Source organism: Hippocampus guttulatus, chromosome 2 (assembly GCF_054856545.1).
Source record: "Hippocampus guttulatus isolate MCC_2025c chromosome 2, RoL_Hgut_1.0, whole genome shotgun sequence".
Taxonomy (NCBI): Eukaryota; Metazoa; Chordata; class Actinopteri; order Syngnathiformes; family Syngnathidae; genus Hippocampus; species Hippocampus guttulatus.
The window spans coordinates 10,033,372-10,056,279 of record NC_141262.1 but is presented as its reverse complement, the minus strand read 5'-3'; the positions used below and the strand labels follow the sequence as shown (position 1 = coordinate 10,056,279).

Sequence of the window (22,908 nt, the reverse complement as noted above, 5' to 3'; positions counted from 1 at the left end):
TATCAGTATCAATCCATGACTGAGTTAAGCTCAACATATGCATAGCATTACAGAATTCTTTATGAACGATGAAGTAACGAGCGCCTTGCATCATTTTGCCGTAATTGCAAATTTTAACATTTTCAAATATGAGTCCCATGTTAATCCCTTTACACAGGTGGACATAGTGAGAAAAACATTTCTCCGGTCATGTTTGTTTGTCCTCATCCCTTGTGGACATTGCTTTCAAAAATAAAGGGCATAAGAGAGAGAGAGAGAGAGAGAGAGAGAGAGAGAGAGAACTAAAAGGAGCCCAAATTCCTCCTTCTGGGGTTAAACAGTGCCTTCCTTTCGATTCAGCCTTGCATAAATCAAACGGATGATGAACAAAGCTATCAGGAAAAGCAGGCCTGGCTTTGGACATTTCCCTCTTTGGATGCCTTGGCTCTTTATCCTCGCCATATGAGACGAGGATGGAAGCTAAGGTTGTGAGCTAATCTAATGACAAAAACAACATGCCAACGACACTCCCAAGAGGGAAGGGAGCAATGTAAGGAGGACAGGCTGGGGGAAATGGTCGAGACAAACAAGTGGGGTGATACATTCTCTTCTTTGGCTGTGACCAATTGAAAGATTTTTCAGCTACAAGACAACTATTTAATGCGTTTTTCCCATCTTGTCCTCAAAAGCAAGTTTTCTTATCACAGACTCAAGCCGTGACTGCTGTTTTTTGCCTCTAAAATACTCAATTGTTCCTTCTGCATTCACATTCTCCATTTCATTGTTCTTGTGTTTTGGCATTTCTGCTCATGATGAAAATACACTCTACCATACCTTTACAATGTCAACCTGTTTTAATTTGAGCTCATATCTACTGCACATGCTCAAAAGGACGCCGGGGTGGAGGTGGGGGCATCCAAGCAGCTCCTAGGAAACTGAGGAGTACATCATTTCATTAAGGCTAAGAGCAGTCTCCATGGTAACCACAGACAGCAGCTTCTGCCTCGCTTGCACAAAGGACACGCCCTTGCGAGGGAAGAACAACAGGAAGTGTTTCACGTAAGTGATGACAGACAAAAAGATCACGAATGGGCACTATTACATCTTACAGAACCAGATAACCCCCTCTAAAAGTGACACATATCAAATCAAAATCATGCTTTTTGTCCGTGTGTAAAATTACTGCAGGGAGTACAAGTGAAAGAGCCACCGTGAGCCACTTTGCTTTGAGCCTCATGTAGAATAATGTATTTCCCAATAAATAATTCACTACATTCTGCAGCACTGAGAGGGTTTGAGAGCTTCCGTGCAACACACGCTGACATCCTCGGACATCAGCATTTCCATACAGCGCTCGCACGTCAACCGCCGACTATTATTTAGATGCATTGTAGGGCCAAGCATGACAAAAACACATCATGTTCGGATGGCTAACATATTAAAAAAAGCCTCTGCTCATTTGCCTCAGCCGCACAAGCCACACACTCGCCCTGCAATGAGTGACATTAGGTGCTGTGTGCCCCGCCCTGCCCAGGCGCGGAGTAGAAGGCTGAGCCGAACTGATAGCATGGTCGGTGCTGAAGCTGCAGTAGCAGCAGCGGGGAGCGGAAAATTACCTCCCCCTCCCCCCGGCCTTCTCCACTCATATTCACAGAGAGCTGGGCGTGCAGAACAGGCACTGAAGCACTTTTATGCAGGGAGAGAGCTTCAGGCATTGTTTATGGAAGCACAACATAGGGAGGATAGATTGGAAGGGAAAAGGGAACAAAGCAGCCCACTGCAGGATCATGGAGCAAGCAGCCATCTTTAAATCACAGGATGACCCACTTGTCCACACACACGATACCTTCGCTGCGTGTAAGCACACAAAGCCTCTGTCAAATCTCCCTCGCACTAAAGCAAGGGCGCTTCAACAGTCACATCAAACTACGCTTGTTTGTGCTGGACCACTCCCTGAAATGAGGTCACGTCGTCTGAGTGACTCACAGCGTCACAGATTTGCCACGTCACAGTGCTGAGCTGAACTTTGCTGTCATTATTCTACGATTTCATGACAACGATCATTTTCAGTGCATAGAAATTGAGACAAGAAATATCTTGAATTATGTTGTCTGTGCTTTGTGAATGCACCAGTGCTGCCTATGCAGTGTACACGTTGGGAATGCTAATGAATATATATTAGATCATGTTTGCAACACTCCGGGGCTGATAGCACACATGTCTGCGGCGATGGACATTAATTCCCTGTTAGTTCCCTCAGCTGCTCTCCTCCTCGGAAACTGGCGGTGAAGGAGGGGGGGATGGGAAAGCGTAGCGTGCACGAGGAGGGGAGCAGAAGAAGCTAGATTTACCGGAATAATATCTGCATGGTGAGAATCGGGAGGAATAGGGACACGACCGGCTGGAGTGAGGAAATAAAGGTCAATTTCATTAATGATATAAACTTCTAGATCCAATTGCACAACCTAATTTTGGTGCAGCTTGCTGTTCAATGCACATGTTTGTGTTAGCCATTATGGAGTCAACAGCATGCCACAGAACACAAAAATAAGCTCCAGTAGAATGTTCATTCATACTGCATATACTATAGGTCGGGATGCAGACAAAAACATCAGTGGCAAACGCTATAAGAAAATATGTGCTTGTGCAAGTGCGCACTCACTGTGTATCATGAATGGGAAAGACATTTGACAAATAATATTGTTAGTCATTGGCCAACACAATATCGAAAAACATAACAGCATAATTAAAATATGTATTCGAGAGATGGCCCCAAAACATTTTTGAAAAAAAAACAATGTGTGAATAATGACGACGTTGATCGGACTGGGCCGCCCTGAAATAATCATGGAATGATGATTGACAAACTGACGTGCCCACCACTCCTCTTATGATGTAACTCTCTCAATATGACTTGCACAATGTTTCCAACCAAGGATACGCATATCCCTAGGAATGCATGAGCCCATTACAAGAGGGTACACGGAAACATTTCAGAACTTATTTCCAAGGTGATCAGTAAATTCTCAGTCATTTCATTAGCTCATGAATAAAATGTGCGACAACTCGTTTCCCTGGGGAGACACGATCCAGCGAAACATCCATGCCAAAATCACAACAGCCGATAATTTATGCCACACCGATGTTGTCTCTCCATTTCCATCCTGCTCATACTTCACAAATAACTTGTGCTTGTTTCACTGAGCTATGACTAGTGATCAGCTCATCAGCAAACTCTGCACAGGCTTGATAACAGCCCTGATCATTTGAATCAGGTGTGTTGCAGCAGGGCGAGATGGCAAACAAATCGGAAAGCGGCCCCCGCGGACCGGAGTTTGAAATCCCTGGTTTACATTGTTCAAAAACATACCAACTATACAATTACAAACATTTTTAAATGTAATTTCTTTGTTTTTCCTTTTAATGCAACACCCAAATGTTGTGGCTTTCATGAAGGTCAGCTACTTTTGCAATTTTATTTTAGCGCACAGTGGCTAACCATATTTCTCTGGTGGGTAACTTCGTGTAGGGAAGCTACATTTAATGTGCACTGAAACGTTTTTTTTTTGTTGAATTTACTCCATTTAACTTTGTCAAGTGGTTGCACGAAATAAAATCACCTGGATCCAGATAAATATTTTCAAGTAAATTGAAGACAAAAAATGTTTCGAAATCCAGATGATTTTATTTTGACCTTGACCTTTGTGCAGCCACTTGATTATGAAAATACAGTAAATTCAACGCACATGTTTTTTCAGTGTAGAATAACTTGTAGCTCAATTGATATCCCAACAATGGCAAAACAGAAACATTTTGAACTGCACATCAGCTAGTCCACTAAGGCGTGAGCCTGCTCTTTGTCAGGACCATGGACAGCGCTTCTGTTTCCTCCAACATACACCGATGGAAAACGGAACTCAAGAGCATTACAGATTTCAGGACATGAAAACTCACCTTCTCGGTATTAGGTAGAGTTTGAGTCCTGGTAAAGGTGTCTCCTCCATTAATACTGATCAGTTCTGCTTCTACAGGTGGAAAAGGCCCAGGGAAAACCACTACATCACTCTTGAGTGTGTCTGAGCTGAAGCACACGTCGTACTGCTGAGTCGCTTTGGAGTAAGACCAGCTCCCGTCAGGGTGGGTGGTGATCATTGGGGCGCTGTACCTATCGAAGGGTCCGTCTGTCTGTCTGTGGCATTTGAAGGCTACTAAAGTGATGAGGCTGAGCAGAAAGATGAGCGACACGGCCACAACGGCGATGAGCAGATACAAGTGTAAGGCGGAGAAGCTCTCCTCCTTGCTGGGCACATGTCTGAACGGAGTGTGGATGTCAGCTGTGCTTTCGAGCACCACCACATCAATCGACACAGTCGCTGACAGGGAGGCTTCTCCATTGTCACAGACCGACACCACCAAGGGGTGACTTTTGAGGTCATTGTCGCTCATTCGCCTCTTGGTCCGAATTTCTCCGGTGCTGGTTCCTATCCGGAAGAGGTTACTGTTGCCTTTAGGCTCAGACAGGTGATAGGTGAGCAGTGCATTGTATCCAGAGTCTGCATCCACTGCCCTGATTTTTGCCACAAAATATCCCGCTTCGGCAGAGTAGGGGATGCTCTCACTGTTAACGGAGCCGTGCTCGGAATAGGGCGCGAGAATGGCAGGACTGTTGTCATTTTCGTCCAAAATAAAAACATTGACAGTCACGTTGCTGCTGAGCGGAGGAACACCTGAGTCTGTTGCCTGAACTTTGAACTGAAATGTATTTAATGTCTCGTAATCGAAAGACTGCAAAGCCACTACATCTCCACTCTCTGAGTTGATGTCAATAATTGATCTGACTATGACGTCTTTACGATTATTACCATTAATAACTGAGAAGGATATTTTTGCATTTTCACCCACATCCGGATCATCTGCATTGATGGTATAAATAACTGCACCAGGTGGACTGTTTTCCTTCACAAAAACATGAATTGCAGGTTCTCTAAATTGGGGCGCATTGTCATTGATGTCAGAAACATGCACAATTATTACAGTTGTACCGGACAGCGAAGGAACACCTTCATCAGACGCAGTAATTGTAATATTATACTTAGAAACCTGCTCTCTATCCAGAGCACCGTCAACAACCAAAGAAAAGTGGTTTTTGTATGTGTTTTTAATTTTAAATGGGACATGCTCAATTATTCGAACATTTACAACGCCATTTTTATCTGTGTCATTGTCTTTTACTGTTAAGAGTCCCACCATTGTGCCGAGGGGCGCATCCTCCCTCACTGCGTCGACTAATGATGTCACTGATACAACGGGTGGGTTATCGTTAATGTCAATGATTTCAACTAGTATTTTACAATGTGATGCTCTTGAATTCAAGCCTTTGTCTTTTGCTTGCACTCTCATTTCAACAGCATTGCCCTTTTCATGATCCAAGTCACCTTTTACCGTAATTTCCCCTGTGACTGGATTAATAGCAAATTTGTCAATATCACCATCATGATCGATAAAAGAATACACTATTTCTCCATTAAGGCCCTCATCTAAATCACGAGCATGCACTGATAGAACACTTGTACCAGGCGGAGCATTTTCGGTCACGGTGGCTTTGTACAACGCGTTGTCGAATATTGGAATATTGTCATTAACATCCTGTACAACAATTGTGACTTGTAACGTCCCCGATTTCGCAGGTTTTCCTCCATCCAGAGCTGTTAATGTGAGCTTGATAACCGACTGTTTCTCGCGATCCAGAGCTTTTTGCAACACTAATTCAGCAGACATGGATTGCTCACCGGCATTCTGTACATCCAAGGAGAAATGCTCATTTTGGCTTAATTTATAGCTTTTTACTGAATTACTGCCTACATCTGCGTCTAATGCTTTTGGTAAAGCAAATCGTTCTCCAGCAAAGGCAAACTCAGACACATTGAGAAGTATCTCAGGTAGTCGGAAAGACGGGGCGTTGTCGTTTATGTCCACAATTTTGACCTCAAAACGATAGAGATTCAGAGGCGCGTTTGCAATGGTTTCCACTTCCAAAGAGCACTTCACACGCCGGGAGCACAGCTCCTCTCGGTCGATTATGTCCTTCACAACTAGTATTCCCGTTTTAGCGATGACTTCTAAATACCTGGCATTTGGTCCTGATATTTGCAAACCTCTCAATTCCAAATCTTGGTCGGAGAGGTGCAAATCCTTTGCTAAATTCCCCACAGTGGTTCCAGGATTTGATTCTTCCGTCACCGTATAAACGATCTGTGCAGATGCCACACTCCATAGGTGAAACCAAGGCAAGGAAAAATATATGCAAAGACGAAAAATGTGGTCCATATTCATTATTTTCCTGGCTTGTTAGACAGCGGCCCCCGAAATATTAAACTGCATCGGTAACATTTCAACATGTCGGAGACTCGGAGTCAGGGCACGCAATGAGGACTCAAACGACGAACAAAGAATCTGTCAATAAAGAGAAATGGGAGGCGCATTTTGAAAGGGTTTAGCATCTTTGGGCCGAGGGGGACATCGTGTGGTCAACAATGATATTTTCAGTCAAGTTAAAATGGCAGATAGAAATAAGTGACAACAAAAGTTAGACATTCATCTTTCAATGAGAACTAGCAGAAACGTGGTTAATTACCACACCTCTATACTAACGAAATTATTAGCATAATTATTTTTTAGTTGCTGACCAAGGCCACCGACCAGCTACCTAAGACATGTTGATTCCTTCGCTAAACGGTGTATTTTCTTGTCCATGTTTTTCGAGCCAAAGGGTCCATTTTACATTGTAAAAATGTCATCACACACCAAACAAAAATGCCACAAAAACGATGACCAATAAAATAATGACCTAGTCTGAGTTTACTCACAATCTGACTAGCTCAGAGTGAAATCTGGGCCTATTTCACCGATCACAAAGCCGATACCGTCAGGAATGACTGACTGTGTAAGTAGCAACAAACGCTTATTGTACCTTGTCATATAAAGGAAGTTCATCTAAAAATGTTCTGTCTGACACTATATGTTGCTGACAGAGATGGATAAACAAGTACAGTGTGTGTGCGATTAGTCAATGGTTCTCTGACAAGTTAAATCAAATTGAGTAATTTCTCATGGCAACTCCTGAGGACCCCTCGTGGCACATTCATGTGCCATGGCGCCCTGGTTGGGAATCACTGTTCTACCCGGAAACACAATTTATTATTTCACCAATGTCTAAAAAAAATAATCCAAGAAAATGTTTGCCTTTACACACTTCCAAAGGAAATGGGAATGACATTAACTGGTTTGTTTATGAACAGCTGTTGCGAAAGCGGTATATAAATCAGGATGTATTGTCCTGTATTGTATTGTATACAAATGCTCTAACATTGTAGACAACACAAATCTATATATGATATTATATCTTGGCTAGACCTGTGAGGTTTGTGCCATCTACATTACCTTCTCAGTGTTCGGTAAAGTCTGAGTCCTGGTAAAGGTGTCTCCTCCATTAATGCTGATCAGTTCTGCTTCTACAGGTGGAAAGGGCCCAGGGAAAACCACCACGTCACTCCTGAGTGTGTCTGAGCTGAAGCACACGTCGTACTGCTGAGTCGCTTTGGAGTAAGACCAGCTCCCGTCAGGGTGGGTGGTGATCATCGGGGCGCTGTACCTGTCGAAGGGTCCGTCTGTCTGTCTGTGGCATTTGAAGGCTACTAAAGTGATGAGGCTGAGCAGGAAGATGAGCGACACGGCCACAGTAGCGATGAGCAGATACAAGTGCAAGGCGGAGAAGCTCTCCTCCTTGCTGGGCACATGTCTGAACGGAGTGTGGATGTCAGCTGTGCTTTCAAGCACCACCACGTCAATCGACACAGTCGCTGACAGGGAGGCTTCTCCGTGATCACAGACCGACACCACCAAGGGGTGACTTTTGAGGTCATTGTCGCTCATTCGCCTCTTGGTCCGAATTTCTCCGGTGCTGGTTCCGATCCGGAAGAGGTTGTTGTTGCCTTTGGGCTCAGACAGGTGATAGGAGAGCAGTGCATTGTAGCCAGAGTCTGCATCCACTGCCCTGATTTTTGCCACAAAGTATCCTGCTTCAGCAGAATAGGGGATGTTCTCACTGTTTATGGAGCCGTGCTCGGAATAGGGAGCCAAAATGGCGGGACTGTTGTCATTCTCATCCAGGATAAAAACATTTACGGAGACATTGCTGCTGAGCGGAGGAACACCAGAGTCAGTGGCCTGAACTTTAAACTGAAACGTCTTTAACTTCTCATAGTCAAAAGACTGCAAAGCCACTATATCTCCACTGTCGGAGTTAATGTTCATCACTGATGTTATTGGAATATTAGTGGAAACACTGTCAATCAGATGATACCTGACTTTCGCATTCTGTTCTACATCAGGGTCCAAAGCAGTTAAGGTGAACAGAGTTGCCCCTGTTTCACTGTTCTCTTTTACGTAAACATTAATCACTGATTGCAGAAATACAGGTGCATTGTCATTCACATCAGAAATTTTAATTGGAATAATTGCAGTGCTTGAGAGAGGCGGTGTGCCCTCATCTGCTGCTACCACAGTGATATTGAATTGAGGAATATATTCTCTGTCAAGAGGTCCTTCAACTGTCAGTGAATAATAATTTTTATAGTTCATCTTGAGTTTGAAAGGCACCAAGCTAGCAAGCTTCGCACTGGTTTGCCCATTTTTACCTCCATCTTTATCACTGACAGTCACCAAAGCAACCACTGTACCTGCCTCAGCATCCTCCTTTACTGGACTCATCAGAGAGGTGACAGTGATTTCAGGAATATTGTCGTTAACATCCACTACCTCCACCAAAACCTTTCCGTGCACACTGCGAGACGGAGAGCCCTTGTCCCTTGCTAGTACTCTTATGTCAAAAGCTTCGTTTTCCTCATAGTCTACCTTTCCTGCCACAGTTATTTCACCAGTATCGGGGTTAATAGCAAACAATGTTTTGGGATTGAAATTCTCCCGAACAATGAATGAATAGGCAATCTCGCCGTTTAGTCCCTCGTCTAAATCTGTCGCCTGAACTGTCACTACGGAGGTTAAAAACGGGGCGTTTTCAGTCACCCGAGACTTGTACAGAGGCTGATCAAATACAGGAACATTATCATTTGTGTCGATGACGTTTACTGCTATTTCTAAAGTCCCCGAGCGGGGAGGCTTTCCTCCGTCGAGGGCAGTTAAAGTGAGGTGGATGACGGACTGCTTCTCCCTGTCTAAAGCTTTCTGCAACACCAGCTCGGCAGACTCACTGTGTGCGTCCAGTGAAAAATATTCATTGGGGCTCAGCTTGTAGCTCTTCACTGAGTTAGTGCCAGTGTCAGCGTCATTTGCCACGGGCAGTAGATATCTCTCACCCGGAAATGATGATTCTGAAATGTTGAAAATCTTCTCCTTTTCGCGAAAAGACGGTGCGTTGTCGTTGATGTCGTTGATTTGAATTTCAATGCGATGAACACGCATCGGGTGGCTCAATATGGCTTCAATATTTATTGAGCATTTGGCGGTATTGGGACAAAGTTGTTCGCGGTCGATCCTGTCGCAAACGTATAAAGCACCAGATTTTAAATCCACGTCGAAATACTTGTTAGACGTCCCAGACAGGACTCTTAAATCCCGTGTTTCCAAATCCTGGACATTAATTTGTAATTCCTTGGCGAGATTCCCCACTACCGATCCTTTGTCAACCTCCTCGGAGACAGAAAATGAGACTTGCGCCACGCCGCCGTCGTACAGACAAAGAAAAAGGACCAGATGTATCCAAATCATGCTCGATCGCCCACAATGTCCACTCATTGCAGCGACTAAATAAAATAAATAGTTTCGGAGCATGCCCATTGTCCACACTTGCAACGAGGAGAAGCCCCGCACAAGATGCTTCGTGGGCTGATGCGTATTTCCCGACAAAGCACAATGAACGGCTGACGCTTCGCCGGAAGAACAGGAGGAGGTGTCAATAGGGATGGTGAATGGAGCACGGGTGGGGCGGTGGGCGGTTTGGCCGCACAAGTTTGGTGTCAAGCGACACCAACTGATGTTATGATGCTATTGCTAAATATGCGCTACACCCGCTGAATAGACAGCATACATGAGTGATGTGGTTTAAATAACAAAAAGGCACTGACTCAAGCGCAGAGATACAAAATTCTGCAAAACCTAATTCGATTGTAAATCTATCCGACAGCACAACAAAACTGCTTTACAGGGGCTAAAGAATCTCAATTAAAGCTAGGTAAAAAAAAATGTTGCTACAGCAAGCGAACAACCCATCGAGTGCGCCAAAACACGATTCAGCACAACGGATAGATTCCTAGGAATCACCAAGTTCCGGATTCAACGCAATTCATGGTCCAATAATCTTATTAAAAACACCCATTACAAATACCAAACATACATTGCCAGACCTGGCATACATTAATTCGATGTTTATGCCAGCAAGTATTGTCTTAATACAGCAACAATCAATGGCAAAACAACTTAAAATAACAGTTTAATAAGTAATAAGGTAGATACAGCTCTAAAATCTGCAAGACCCTGAATTCAACTCATATCAATTCCATTATTCTCCATACAAAAATGTAAATAATATACTGTATATACTAAATTTAATACTACAGTATTGATGACACATAATGGGCATGCTCTTTCCTCAGCATAATTTTTTAATTTAAAGGCACACCGGAAACATACAAATACTACTACTTTTAGGTGCAACAGTTTGTTTGGATTAGTTGCAGTAGGATTATACTATGTACAAAAATATAATATTAACTGTGAATTCAATCTCAGCATATTTTTTAAAAATGCATTTTCAGTCACTTTCAACACAATGTAGATTACCAAGAACTGCCAAAAAATATATAATATGGCAGGAATAATCCTGATCAGTCACCAAAATGACAGATTGATACAGTGGATTTAAGAAGTCTACACTCGCCTTTTGAAATACCAGTTTTTTTGTGAGGTAAGAAAATGAGAGCAAAGACAATTAATTTAAAATATTTTCCAACCATGAATGTGAACTTAAGATGCACAATTCAACTGAAAAATAAAACAAATACATCTTTTTGAGAAGGTAAGTCATAATGGGTGTCTGAGCTATAGTGTTTGCACAACTGTCCACACTCGCTTCTCACTGAGGGTGTGGCCCATATTTAATGGCAATTGCTTTCACAAAGTTTTTTATTTTGATGGTACACTGTATGCACAAATTATAAAGATGCATTAAAAATATGCAATTATAAAAGTTCACCCTACCTTCTCAGTAGTGGGTAAAGTCTGAGTCCTGGTAAAGGTGTCGCCTCCATTAATACTGATCAGTTCTGCTTCTACAGGTGGAAAGGGCCCAGGGAAAACCACTACGTCACTCTTGACTGTGTCTGAGCTGAAGCACACGTCGTACTGCTGAGTCGCTTTGGAGTAAGACCAGCTCCCGTCAGGGTGGGTGGTGATCATCGGGGCACTGTACCTATCGAAGGGTCCGTCTGTCTGTCTGTGGCATTTGAAGGCTACTAAAGTGATGAGGCTGAGCAGAAAGATGAGCGACACGGCCACAACAGCGATGAGCAGATACAAGTGCAAGGAGGAGAAACTCTCCTCCTTGCTGGGCACATGTCTGAACGGAGTGTGGATGTCAGCTGTGCTTTCAAGCACCACCACATCAATCGACACAGTCGCTGACAGGGAGGCTTCTCCATTGTCACAGACAGACACCACCAAGGGGTGACTTTTCAGGTCATTGTCACTCATTCGCCTCTTGGTCCGAATCTCCCCGGTGCTGGTTCCGATCCGGAAGAGGTTGTTGTTGCCTTTGGGCTCAGACAGGTGATAGGAGAGCAGTGCATTGTATCCAGAGTCTGCATCCACTGCCCTGATCTTTGCCACAAAGTATCCCGCTTCAGCAGAATAGGGGATGCTCTCACTGTTAACGGAGCCATGCTCAGAATAGGGAGCCAAAATGACAGGACTGTTGTCATTCTCATCTAGGATAAAAATGTTGACGGTCACGTTGCTGCTGAGCGGATGAACACCAGAGTCTGTGGCCTGAACTTTGAACTGAAACGTCTTTAACTTCTCATAGTCAAAAGACTGCAAAGCCACTACATCTCCACTCTGGGAGTTAATGTTCATCACTGATGTTATTGGAATACCATTTGCATCTCCCAATAATGCATACATCACTCTTGCATTGTCAATCATATCTGAATCTATTGCGGTTATTCTGTGGATACTGGCTCCCACAGGACTGTTTTCTTTCACATAAATATTAATAATAGGTTCAGTGAAACGTGGTGCGTTGTCATTAACATCAGCTACCTGAATAGCAATAATGCTCATGCTAGAAAGAGGAGGGCTGCCCTCATCATTTGCGACAAGAGTGACATTGTAAAAGGAGTATTCCTCCCTATCAAGTGGAGCATCCACAACTAGAGAGTAATAGTTTTTATAATTAGACTTAAGCGTAAAAGGTGCAGAGCCACTTAGTTTACATTGGGTGTTGCCGTTTTTTCCTCCGTCTTTATCAGTCACCGTCACTAAGGCCACCACACTTCCAATCTCGGCGTCTTCTTTCACGGGGTTCATGAGTGACGTCACCACAATTTCTGGAGCATTGTCGTTCACGTCGAGGACTTCTACAAGTAGCTTTGCATTTGCTCTCCGAGGCAACAAACCTTTATCAGTAGCCTGAACATGAATGTCATATGCAGCTTGCGCCTCGTGGTCCAAATGGCCTTTTACAACGATCTCGCCTGTGTCTGCATCTATTAAAAATACGTCTGCGGGGTCAAAATTCGCACGTTTAACAAAAGAAAATCGTATCCTCCCATTGTCTCCTTCGTCTAAATCTGTAGCACTTAACTGAACAACTAAAGACCCAGGTGGCGCATTCTCTTTCACACGAGCCTTGTACAGCGCTTGACTAAAAGAAGGTGTGTTATCATTCACATCCAACACATTTACATGCAACAACAACGTGCCAGTTTTGGGAGGTTTTCCTCCATCTGCGGCTGTCAGAGTTAATTTGATCGTGGCTTGTTTTTCTCTATCTAAAGCTTTTAGAAGCACCAACTCGGCAGATACACTTTGCTCTCCACCGCCCTGCACAGCTAGAGAAAAATATTCATTTGTGCTCAGCTTGTAAGTCTTGATCGCGTTTACTCCAGTATCAGCGTCAAGCGCGAGTGGAAGTAAGAAATGCTCGCCTGTGGGTGATATTTCAGACACGTTAATTGAATGCGACTCCTCCACAAAGCGAGGTGCGTTGTCGTTTAAATCATCGACCACCACCTCAATTCGATGCAGCGCCATCGGGTTTCTCAGTATGGCCTCTAAGTTGAGAGTGCATTTGATCGCCTTCGGACACAGCTCCTCGCGGTCTACTCTCTCGGCAACATAAAGCTCCCCCGTTCGAAAATTGGCCTTGAAATAGTCCTTACTGTCAGCGGATACGACACTTAAATCCCGAGTTTGCAGGTCCTTCGCGTTGACATTTAAATCCTTCGCAAGGTTGCCCACCACGGTTCCTTTGTCCACCTCTTCGGTAATAGAATAGGAAATCTGAGCAGCGCAGCAGTGCCATAAAACAGCAATGAAGAAGCAGCGGAGACCTGACTGTTTCCGTCCAACACCCATTGCTAGTTCCACTGATTCCCACCTAAAAAAATGCAGTGTTTCATCCACAAAACAACGCGTGGTCGTCCATAATTTCACCCGATATCCTCCTCCTCCGAATATGGAAGTCTTTTGGGCGACGCACACATTGCGATCAGTCTGATGACGTGACAACGACACGCGGAGACAAGCGGCTCAAACCAAGTGGTGGTCTCAGGTGACCTCAAGCGTTCAAACTTGGTATATACATTGCCGTAAAAAGAGGGTATGTACTGTATGTACATGTACTATTAGCGGATATAAATTGCTTAAGTATGAAATACTGAGTATCCATTTTCATTCATATCCGTTGAATTGTGCCCGAAACAAAAATAGAGTAATGATACTTCCTATTTAGAATTAATTCGTTGCAAAGAAAGAAATTTGAGTTGGAACAGTGAAATATAAACAGGATGCATTTCAAAAGCAAACCTCGAATAGGCCTTACAGCAGTGTTTCTTGAAAATGTAGATTAATCAGCAGTGTAATCATGCAGGCTAATTTATCAAGATAAACTCAGACAAGCTAGTTTAAATCAGACAAACTTACACCCATATTATTTTCTGGCAATGGACACATTGACCTGTATATGTGTGAGTAAAACTAAAGAGATTTGAGCTCTCACAATTCATGAATTTCAAGTTAAAGTGATGAAAATAGATAGATAAGGTAAATAAAATGTTGATTTGAGTAAGGCAAATTCAGAACAAAGTTACTGGTATCCGGTCATTGAAGTTCATTTGAATGCTGCAAACTCAAAATGTATGTTATTATAAGATCAAGTCAATTCCTTTTTTTTTTGAAGCAACGACTATGCATATTCTTTGAGAGTAAATTCAATATATTATATTTGACAGTGTGCTGGTCCTAATTGTGGCAAAGCTGTGGACCAGGCATTGTTTTGAAGTTTAACACAATAAAACAGAAACATTAATTACACCAGTAACTCACATAAACACTTTTATACACTTTAGAGCATGTGATACAGTACTGATTTGGGGATCAGTGATGTGGTTTTGAGTGGAAATCAAGAACCTTCTGCATTGCGCAATGAAACAACGTTCAGCACCAAGGACAGAGCAAATGGACTAATTTCCATGGTACTGTACGTTATCTTGAGGCCTGTAACCTATCCCAACACGAACTTGGTGTAAAAGGCAGATTAAAATGTGGATCCACCCTTTGACTGGTCACCAGTCAATCGTGGGGTGAAAATCAACCCCAAAGCACCTGAATGGACAGCAGCTATTTGAACCACTACAACCATGGCCAACAAGGCCCCGTTGTTCTCTTGAAACCACGAATCATCCAAACTGCCGTATCCAGTTTTCAAACACGTAATGCCCAGGTAGTCTTTTTAGTCATTGCTGATTATCAATCATTCATTCAATTTAATTAAACTGAGGCTCAGAGGGGATCGAGCCTTTTCTGTTGCTGGTCCCTCTCTCTGGAATGACCTCCCACTGAACATTCGGCAAGCCTCCTCGCTGCCCATCTTCAAAACCCTCCTCAAAACTCACTTGTATTCTTTGGCATTCGACTCAGCATGACTTAGATTTCTTCTTGGTTTTACTGTTTGGTGCTTTCTACCGCCTTTATTACCGATTTGTCATACTGTTTATTGTGCATGTTAAATTGCTCCATGTAAAGCACTTTGTATGCAGCGATGGCTGTTTGAAAGTGCTCTATAAATACTGTTGACTTGACTTGACTTGACTTAAACATGACTGATTGAGTGCAACTATTAAAAAAAAAATCATACGAAATTTCAGCCTACCTTCTCAGTAGTGGGTAAAGTTTGAGTCCTGGTAAAGGTGTCTCCTCCATTAATACTGATCAGTTCTGCTTCTACAGGTGGAAAGGGCCCAGGGAAAACCACTACGTCACTCTTGAGTGTGTCTGAGCTGAAGCACACGTCGTACTGCTGAGTCGCTTTGGAGTAAGACCAGCTCCCGTCAGGGTGGGTGGTGATCATTGGGGCGCTGTACCTGTCGAAGTGTCCATCTGTCTGTCTGTGGCATTTGAAGGCGACTAAAGTGATGAGGCTGAGCAGAAAGATGAGCGACACAGCCACAACGGCGATGAGCAGATACAAGTGTAAGGCGGAGAAGCTCTCCTCCTTGCTGGGCACATGTCTGAACGGAGTGTGGATGTCAGCTGTGCTTTCAAGCACCACCACATCAATCGACACAGTCGCTGACAGGGAGGCTTCTCCATTGTCACAGACCGACACCACCAAGGGGTGACTTTTCAGGTCATTGTCACTCATTCGCCTCTTGGTCCGAATCTCCCCGGTGCTGGTTCCGATCCGGAAGAGGTTGTTGTTGCCTTTGGGCTCAGACAGGTGATAGGAGAGCAGTGCATTGTATCCAGAGTCTGCATCCACTGCCCTGATCTTTGCCACAAAGTATCCCGCTTCGGCAGAATAGGGGATGCTCTCACTGTTCACTGAGCCATGCTCGGAGTAGGGAGCCAAAATGGCGGGACTGTTGTCATTCTCATCCAGGATAAAAACATTTACGGTCACATTGCTGCTAAGCGGAGGAGCACCAGAGTCTGTGGCCTGAACTTTGAACTGAAACGTCTTTAACTTCTCATAGTCAAAAGATTGCAAACTGACAATGTCTCCACTATCTGAGTTGATGCTAAAAAATGATGAAATTGAAACAGTCCTTGAATAGTTATCTAACAATGTGTATGAAATTTTCGCATTTGTGTCCAAATCAGGATCATTTGCATTGACAGAACAAAGAGAATATCCAGTTGGACTATTTTCTTTGATATAGACATTAATAACAGGTTCCATGAAACAAGGTGCATTATCATTCACATCAGAAACATGAACAATAATGATGCTTTTCGTTGACAGAGGCCGACTTCCTTCATCTGTGGCTATAATGGAAACATTGTAAATAGATGTGTTTTCTCTGTCGAGTGCTCCATCAACTACTAAAGAATAATCATTTTTGTAGTTAGATTTCAGCTTAAATGGAACAGATCCAATTACCTTACAGTTGGTGACACCGTTATTCCCACTATCCTTGTCATTTACTGTAACCAAAGCAACAATTGTCCCAAATTCTGCATTTTCTTTTACTGGCGTCATCAGTGACGTCACCACAATTTCAGGGGCGTTGTCATTCACATCAATTATCTCTATTAGCAGTTTAGCATGTGCACTACGGGGAGAAAAGCCTTGATCAGTCGCTTGAATCCTTATTTCGTAAGCAGGAGTCTCTTCATAATTTAATGCACCTTTTAAGGTGATTTGCCCCGTTTCTGCATTTAGATTGAAAACACTTGACGGATCGTTGTTGCCTCGTTTAATAAAGGAATACACAATCTTACTGTTTATTCCTTCGTCCAAATCAGTTGCATTCAATTGAATCACAAGTGAGCCCTGCGCTGCATCTTCGCTCAGACGCACTTTGTAAAGCGACTTGCTAAACGTGGGCACGTTGTCGTTGACATCGAGCGAATTTACGCGTATTTGCAACGAGCCGGATTGAGGAGGTTTACCTCCGTCAACAGCGGTAAGAGTGAGTGTGATGAGAGATTGTTTCTCTCGATCTAAAGACTTTTGTAGCACCAGTTCTGCAGATACACCGTGGTCTCCTCCGCTCTGCACATCCAGTGTAAAATGTTCATTGTTGCTCAATTTGTAGCTCCTCACTGAATTACTGCCAAAGTCTGCGTCCACGGCCACTGGGAGGAGATACCGCTCTCCCGGTAAAGCGGATTCAGAAATGTCCAAAGTGTACACACTTTCTATAAAAGAAGGTGAATTGTCATTTATGTCCAGAATAGTGATCTCAACGCGATGCGCCGTCATCGGACTGTTTAACACAGCTTGTATCCGAAGAGAACATTTCGCCGTATTCGGACAAAGCTCCTCCCTGTCTATTCTTTCCTTTACAAACAAGTTACCGGTCTGCAAATTCACGTTGAAATACTCTTTACTGTAGCTGGAAACCACACGCAGACCTCTGGTGTGCAGCTCCTGCACGTTGAGGTTTAAATCCTTCGCGATGTTGCCCACCACGAAGCCTTTGTTCGCCTCCTCGGTAATGGAGTAGGACAATTGCGAAGCGGAAGAGCCAAAAATACAAAGAAGCAAAGCAAAGTAAATCCAGAAATCGTGTCTTTGTTGATGCATCCTCATCGCCAATGCAGGAAAATGCACAAACAGCCGTCGGTTATTTATCCACACTCAGATTACTGAATCCAATGCAGCATTACTATTGCGAGGTTGCCGTGCATTCTGCGCATGGACTATCGGCGGATGACGATTTCTTTTTCCTCAAGGAGGGCGGAGTAGAATTATGGAGGAGCCGTCGAATCAACATATCCATATTTACGGTCTCCTGCGACCTCGTGTGGCTCATTTAAGGTATAGGTCTATCATGACTGTCACTGCACAAGCAGAACGACCGATCAACAAAAGAACCTTTTTATGTAGGCCTGTCACCGGATGCCGCTGGAAAACGTTGATTTATATCTTCCACTTCACATTTACAGTAAAAATGTCAGAACATATCAAGCAATAGAAGTAATACTTATTTCTAACTACATTACATAGTTGCTGACATAAAACAAACAAAACAGGAAACTCGATATCAACTGTATTATTAATAATGCTACAATATTTCATCATGACAATTATAATTCAAAATATTAAGTCACCGATGGTGTAAATGTTCACTCATCTGACTTCCACTCAGGTACTGTGTAGTTACCACTCACTGATTGTGTGAATGTGACTGACTGTGAATAGTTGTCTAATTCTATATGTGCCCTGTGATTGACGGTCCATCAGTCCAAGGGGTTGTACAGTTTTACCACGAAAGCCAGGATAGGCCCCAGATCCTGTCAGCTCTGACCCACACAAGCAGTATACAGAATGGATGGATGGATAATCAATCTGATCAACAATGTGAGGCACCCACAAAAGTGCATCAACATCAAGTCCAGCACCACGGACAGCAGCATTTGGAGTTGCTTTTGTCACCACAAAATGGAAGATGAGTGGATATGTGACGTCAAATATCAACGTTCGCAGACATGACCATCGATAGCCAGTACGGAACACACCAAGCCTTCATCTTAAGTGCACAATCTCGATTTATAGCAGCACCCCCCCCCCCCCCAAAAAAATAGTGTGTTCAATTTAATTTTATCAAGTGGTTCCTTGAAATAAAATCATCAGGATCCAGATATATTTTTTTTAAGTAGACTGCATACACGGGTGCTCCGGTTTCCTCCCACATTCCAAAAACATGCATGGCAGGTTGATTGGACGCTCTAAATTGTCCCTAGGTGTGAGTGTGGATGGTTGTTTGTCTCTGTGTGCCCTGCGATTGGCTGGCAACTGATTCAGGGTGTCCCCCGCCTACTGCCCGAAGACGGCTGGGATAGGCTCCAGCACCCCCCGCGACCCTAGTGAGGATCAAGCGGTTCGGAAAATGGATGGATGGATGGATAGACTGCATACATCTACTTAAAATGTATCTAAATTGTACACTACTCACTATCTATGCAATCTTTACATCTACTTTCAGAATGTACTGTACTGTATCTAAATCCAGATGATACTTTTTCGAGCAACCACTTGACACAATAAAATTGAGTAAATTCATCACACCATCTTTTTCAATGTACAGTGCAGAATAAAGTTTAAACGACATCAGCAAACATAATGATCACTCCATGTATGAGTGATTTTCATTATTTGCACATTGTGTGCTTTCCATTCAAACAATTATTCACTTAGAGTTCTTACAGACATGTTTGAGTTTAACCTGCAAGATTTATGAACGCATTAAGGTTAACAAGAAAAAATGTGTGTATATATATTTTTTTTCCGCGACACATTGCTTTCTATTGAAAGCCCATCCACTGGCAAACTAAAGAACAAAACAAATTGTCAGCCTACCTTCTCAGAGGTGGGTAAAGTTTGAGTCCTGGTAAAGGTGTCACCTCCATTAATACTGATCAGTTCTGCTTCTACAGGTGGAAAAGACCCAGGGAAAACCACTACATCACTCTTGAGTGTGTCTGAGCTGAAGCACACATCGTACTGCTGCGTGGCTTTGGAGTAAGACCAGCTCCCGTCAGGGTGGGTGGTGATCATTGGGGCGCTGTACCTGTCGAAGTGTCCGTCTGTTTGTCTGTGGCATTTGAAGGCTACTAAAGTAATGAGGCTGAGCAGGAAAATGAGCGACACGGCCACAACGGCGATGAGCAGATACAAGTGCAAGGAGGAGAAACTCTCCTCCTTGCTGGGCACATGTCTGAACGGAGTGTGGATGTCAGCTGTGCTTTCAAGCACCACCACGTCAATCGACACGGTCGCTGATAGGGAGGCTTCTCCGTGATCACAGACCGACACCACCAAGGGGTGACTTTTCAGGTCATTGTCACTCATTCTCCTCTTGGTCCGAATCTCCCCGGTGCTGGTTCCGATCCTGAAGAGGTTGTTGTTGCCTTTGGGCTCAGACAGATGATAGGAGAGCAGTGCATTGTATCCAGAATCTGCATCTACTGCCCTGATCTTTGCCACAAAGTATCCCGCTTCGGCAGAATAGGGGATGCTCTCACTGTTCACTGAGCCATGCTCAGAATAGGGAGCCAAAATGGTGGGACTGTTGTCATTCTCATCCAGGATAAAAATATTTACGGTGACATTGCTGCTGAGCGGAGGAACACCAGAGTCTGTGGCCTGAATTTTGAACTGAAACATCTTTAACTTCTCATAGTCAAACGATTGCAAACTTATGAGATCTCCGCTTTCTGAGTTGATATTCAGAACTGATGAAATTGGAATACTCATTGGATAACTATCTAACAATGTGTATGACACTTTAGCATTAGCATCCAAATCAGGATCAACCACCTTTATGGAATAAATAGAATATCCAGTTGGACTATTTTCTTTGACATACACATTAATAACCGGTTCCATAAAACGAGGTGCATTATCATTAACATCTGAAACATGAACAATAATGATCTTTCTTGTGGAGAGAGGTGGACTTCCTTCATCTGTGGCTAAAATTGAGACATTGTAAAGAGAGATGTTTTCTCTGTCTAGTCCTGCATCAACTATTAATGAATAATCATTTTTATAGTTACTTTTCAGCTTAAACGGAACAGATCCAACTACCCTACAGTTAGTTACCCCATTGTTCCCGCCATCTTTGTCATTTACAGTAACCAAAGCAACAATTGTCCCCATTTCAGCGTTTTCTTTTACTGGCGTCATCAGTGACGTCACCGTTATTTCAGGGGCGTTGTCATTCACATCAATTATCTCTATTAGCAGTTTAGCATGTGCATAACGGGGAAAAATACCCTGATCCATTGCTTGAATTCTGACTTCATACGCATTATTCTCTTCATAATCTAAACTACCTTTCAAGGTGATTTGCCCCGTTTCTGCATTTAGATTAAAAACACTTGACGGATCGTTGTTGCCTCGTTTAATTAAGGAATACACAATCTTACTGTTTATTCCTTCGTCCAAATCAGTTGCATTCAATTGAATCACAAGTGAGCCCTGCGCTGCATCTTCGCTCAGACGCACTTTGTAAAGCGACTTGCTAAACGTGGGCACATTGTCGTTGACATCGAGCACATTTACGCGTGTTTGCAACGAGCCAGATTTAGGAGGTTTACCTCCGTCAACAGCGGTAAGAGTGAGTGTGATGAGAGATTGTTTCTCTCGATCTAAAGACTTTTGTAGCACCAGTTCTGCAGATACGCCGTGGTCTCCTCCGCTCTGCACATCCAGTGTAAAATGTTCATTGTTGCTCAATTTATAGCTCCTCACTGAATTACTGCCAAAGTCTGCGTCCACGGCCACTGGGAGGAGATACCGCTCTCCTGGTGAAGCTGATTCAAAAATGTCCAAAGTGTACACACTTTCTATAAAAGCAGGTGAATTGTCATTTATATCCAGAATAGTGATCTCAACGCGATGCGCCGTCATCGGACTGTTTAACACAGCTTGTATCCGAAGAGAACATTTCGCCGTATTCGGACAAAGCTCCTCCCTGTCTATTCTTTCCTTTACAAACAAGTTACCGGTCTGCAAATTCACGTTGAAATACTCTTTACTGTAGCTGGAAACCACACGCAGACCTCTGGTGTGCAGCTCCTGCACGTTGAGGTTTAAATCCTTCGCGATGTTGCCCACCACGAAGCCTTTGTTCGCCTCCTCGGTAATGGAGTAGGACAATTGCGAAGCGGAAGAGCCAAAAATACAAAGAAGCAAAGCAAAGTAAATCCAGAAATCGTGTCTTTGTTGATGCATCCTCATCGCCAATGCAGGAAAATGCACAAACAGCCGTCGGTTATTTATCCACACTGAGATAACTGAATCCAATGCAGCATTACTATTGCGAGGTTGCCGTGCATTCTGCGCATGGACTATCGGCGGATGACGATTTCTTTTTCCTCAAGCAGGGCGGAGTAGAATTATGGAGGAGCCGTCGAATCAACATATCCATATTTACGGTCTCCTGCGACCTCGTGTGGCTCATTTAAGGTATAGGTCTATCATGACTGTCACTGCACAAGCAGAATGACCGATCAACAAAAAAACCTTTTTATGTAGGCCTGTCACCGGATGCCGCTGGAAAACGTTGATTTATATCTTCCACTTCACATTTACTGAAAATTTTTCAGAACATATCAAGCAATAGTAGTAATACTAATTTCGACCTACATTACATAGTTGCTGGCATAAAACAAACAAAAGAGGAAACTCGATATCAACTGTATTGTTAATAATACTACAATATTCCATCATGACAATTATAATTCAGAATATTAAGTCACCGATGGTGTAAATGTTCACTCATTTGACCACCAGACAGGTAGTGTGTAGTTATCACTCACTGATTGTGTAAATGTGACTGACTGTGAATGGTTGTCTAATTCTATTTGTGCTCTGTGATTGACCATCCATCAGTCCAAGGGGTTGTACAAAGGGTTGGTAAAGCTTTACCACGAAAGCCAGGACAGGTGCCAGCTCAGGCGCCAGCTCCTATCAGCTCTGAACCACACAAGCAGTATACAGAATAGGTGGATGGATAATCGATCTGATTATCAATATGAGGCACCCACAGAAGCGCATTGACATCAAGTCCAGCACCACGGACAGCGACATTTGGAGTTGCTTTTGTCACCACTACATGGACAATGAGTGGATATGTGATGTCAAAAGTGGAAGTTCAGCATGCAGACACGGCCATAGATAGC

The 22,908-nt window shown here is 43.4% G+C and overlaps 1 protein-coding gene across 15 annotated transcripts in view; it reads right to left on the bottom strand.

Annotated features, from left to right (window-relative positions):
* Positions 1–22,908, bottom strand: part of LOC147208457 (protocadherin alpha-C2-like) — a 132,590-nt gene that overhangs the window by 24,912 nt on the left and 84,770 nt on the right. The window contains exon 1 of one of the 15 annotated variants that reach the window (XM_086135379.1): positions 19,580–22,066. The exons of 11 other annotated variants lie outside the window; for them this stretch is intronic. In XM_086135379.1, coding sequence (XP_085991505.1) covers positions 19,580–21,964 — 2,385 coding nt within the window. In that variant the 5' untranslated portion in view covers positions 21,965–22,066. Of the gene's footprint in view, positions 1–3,933; positions 6,331–11,253; positions 13,819–15,424; positions 18,763–19,579; positions 22,067–22,908 lie in introns of those variants that run through there. 3 more of the 15 variants (XM_086135371.1, XM_086135406.1, XM_086135397.1) reach the window with 3 other exon arrangements.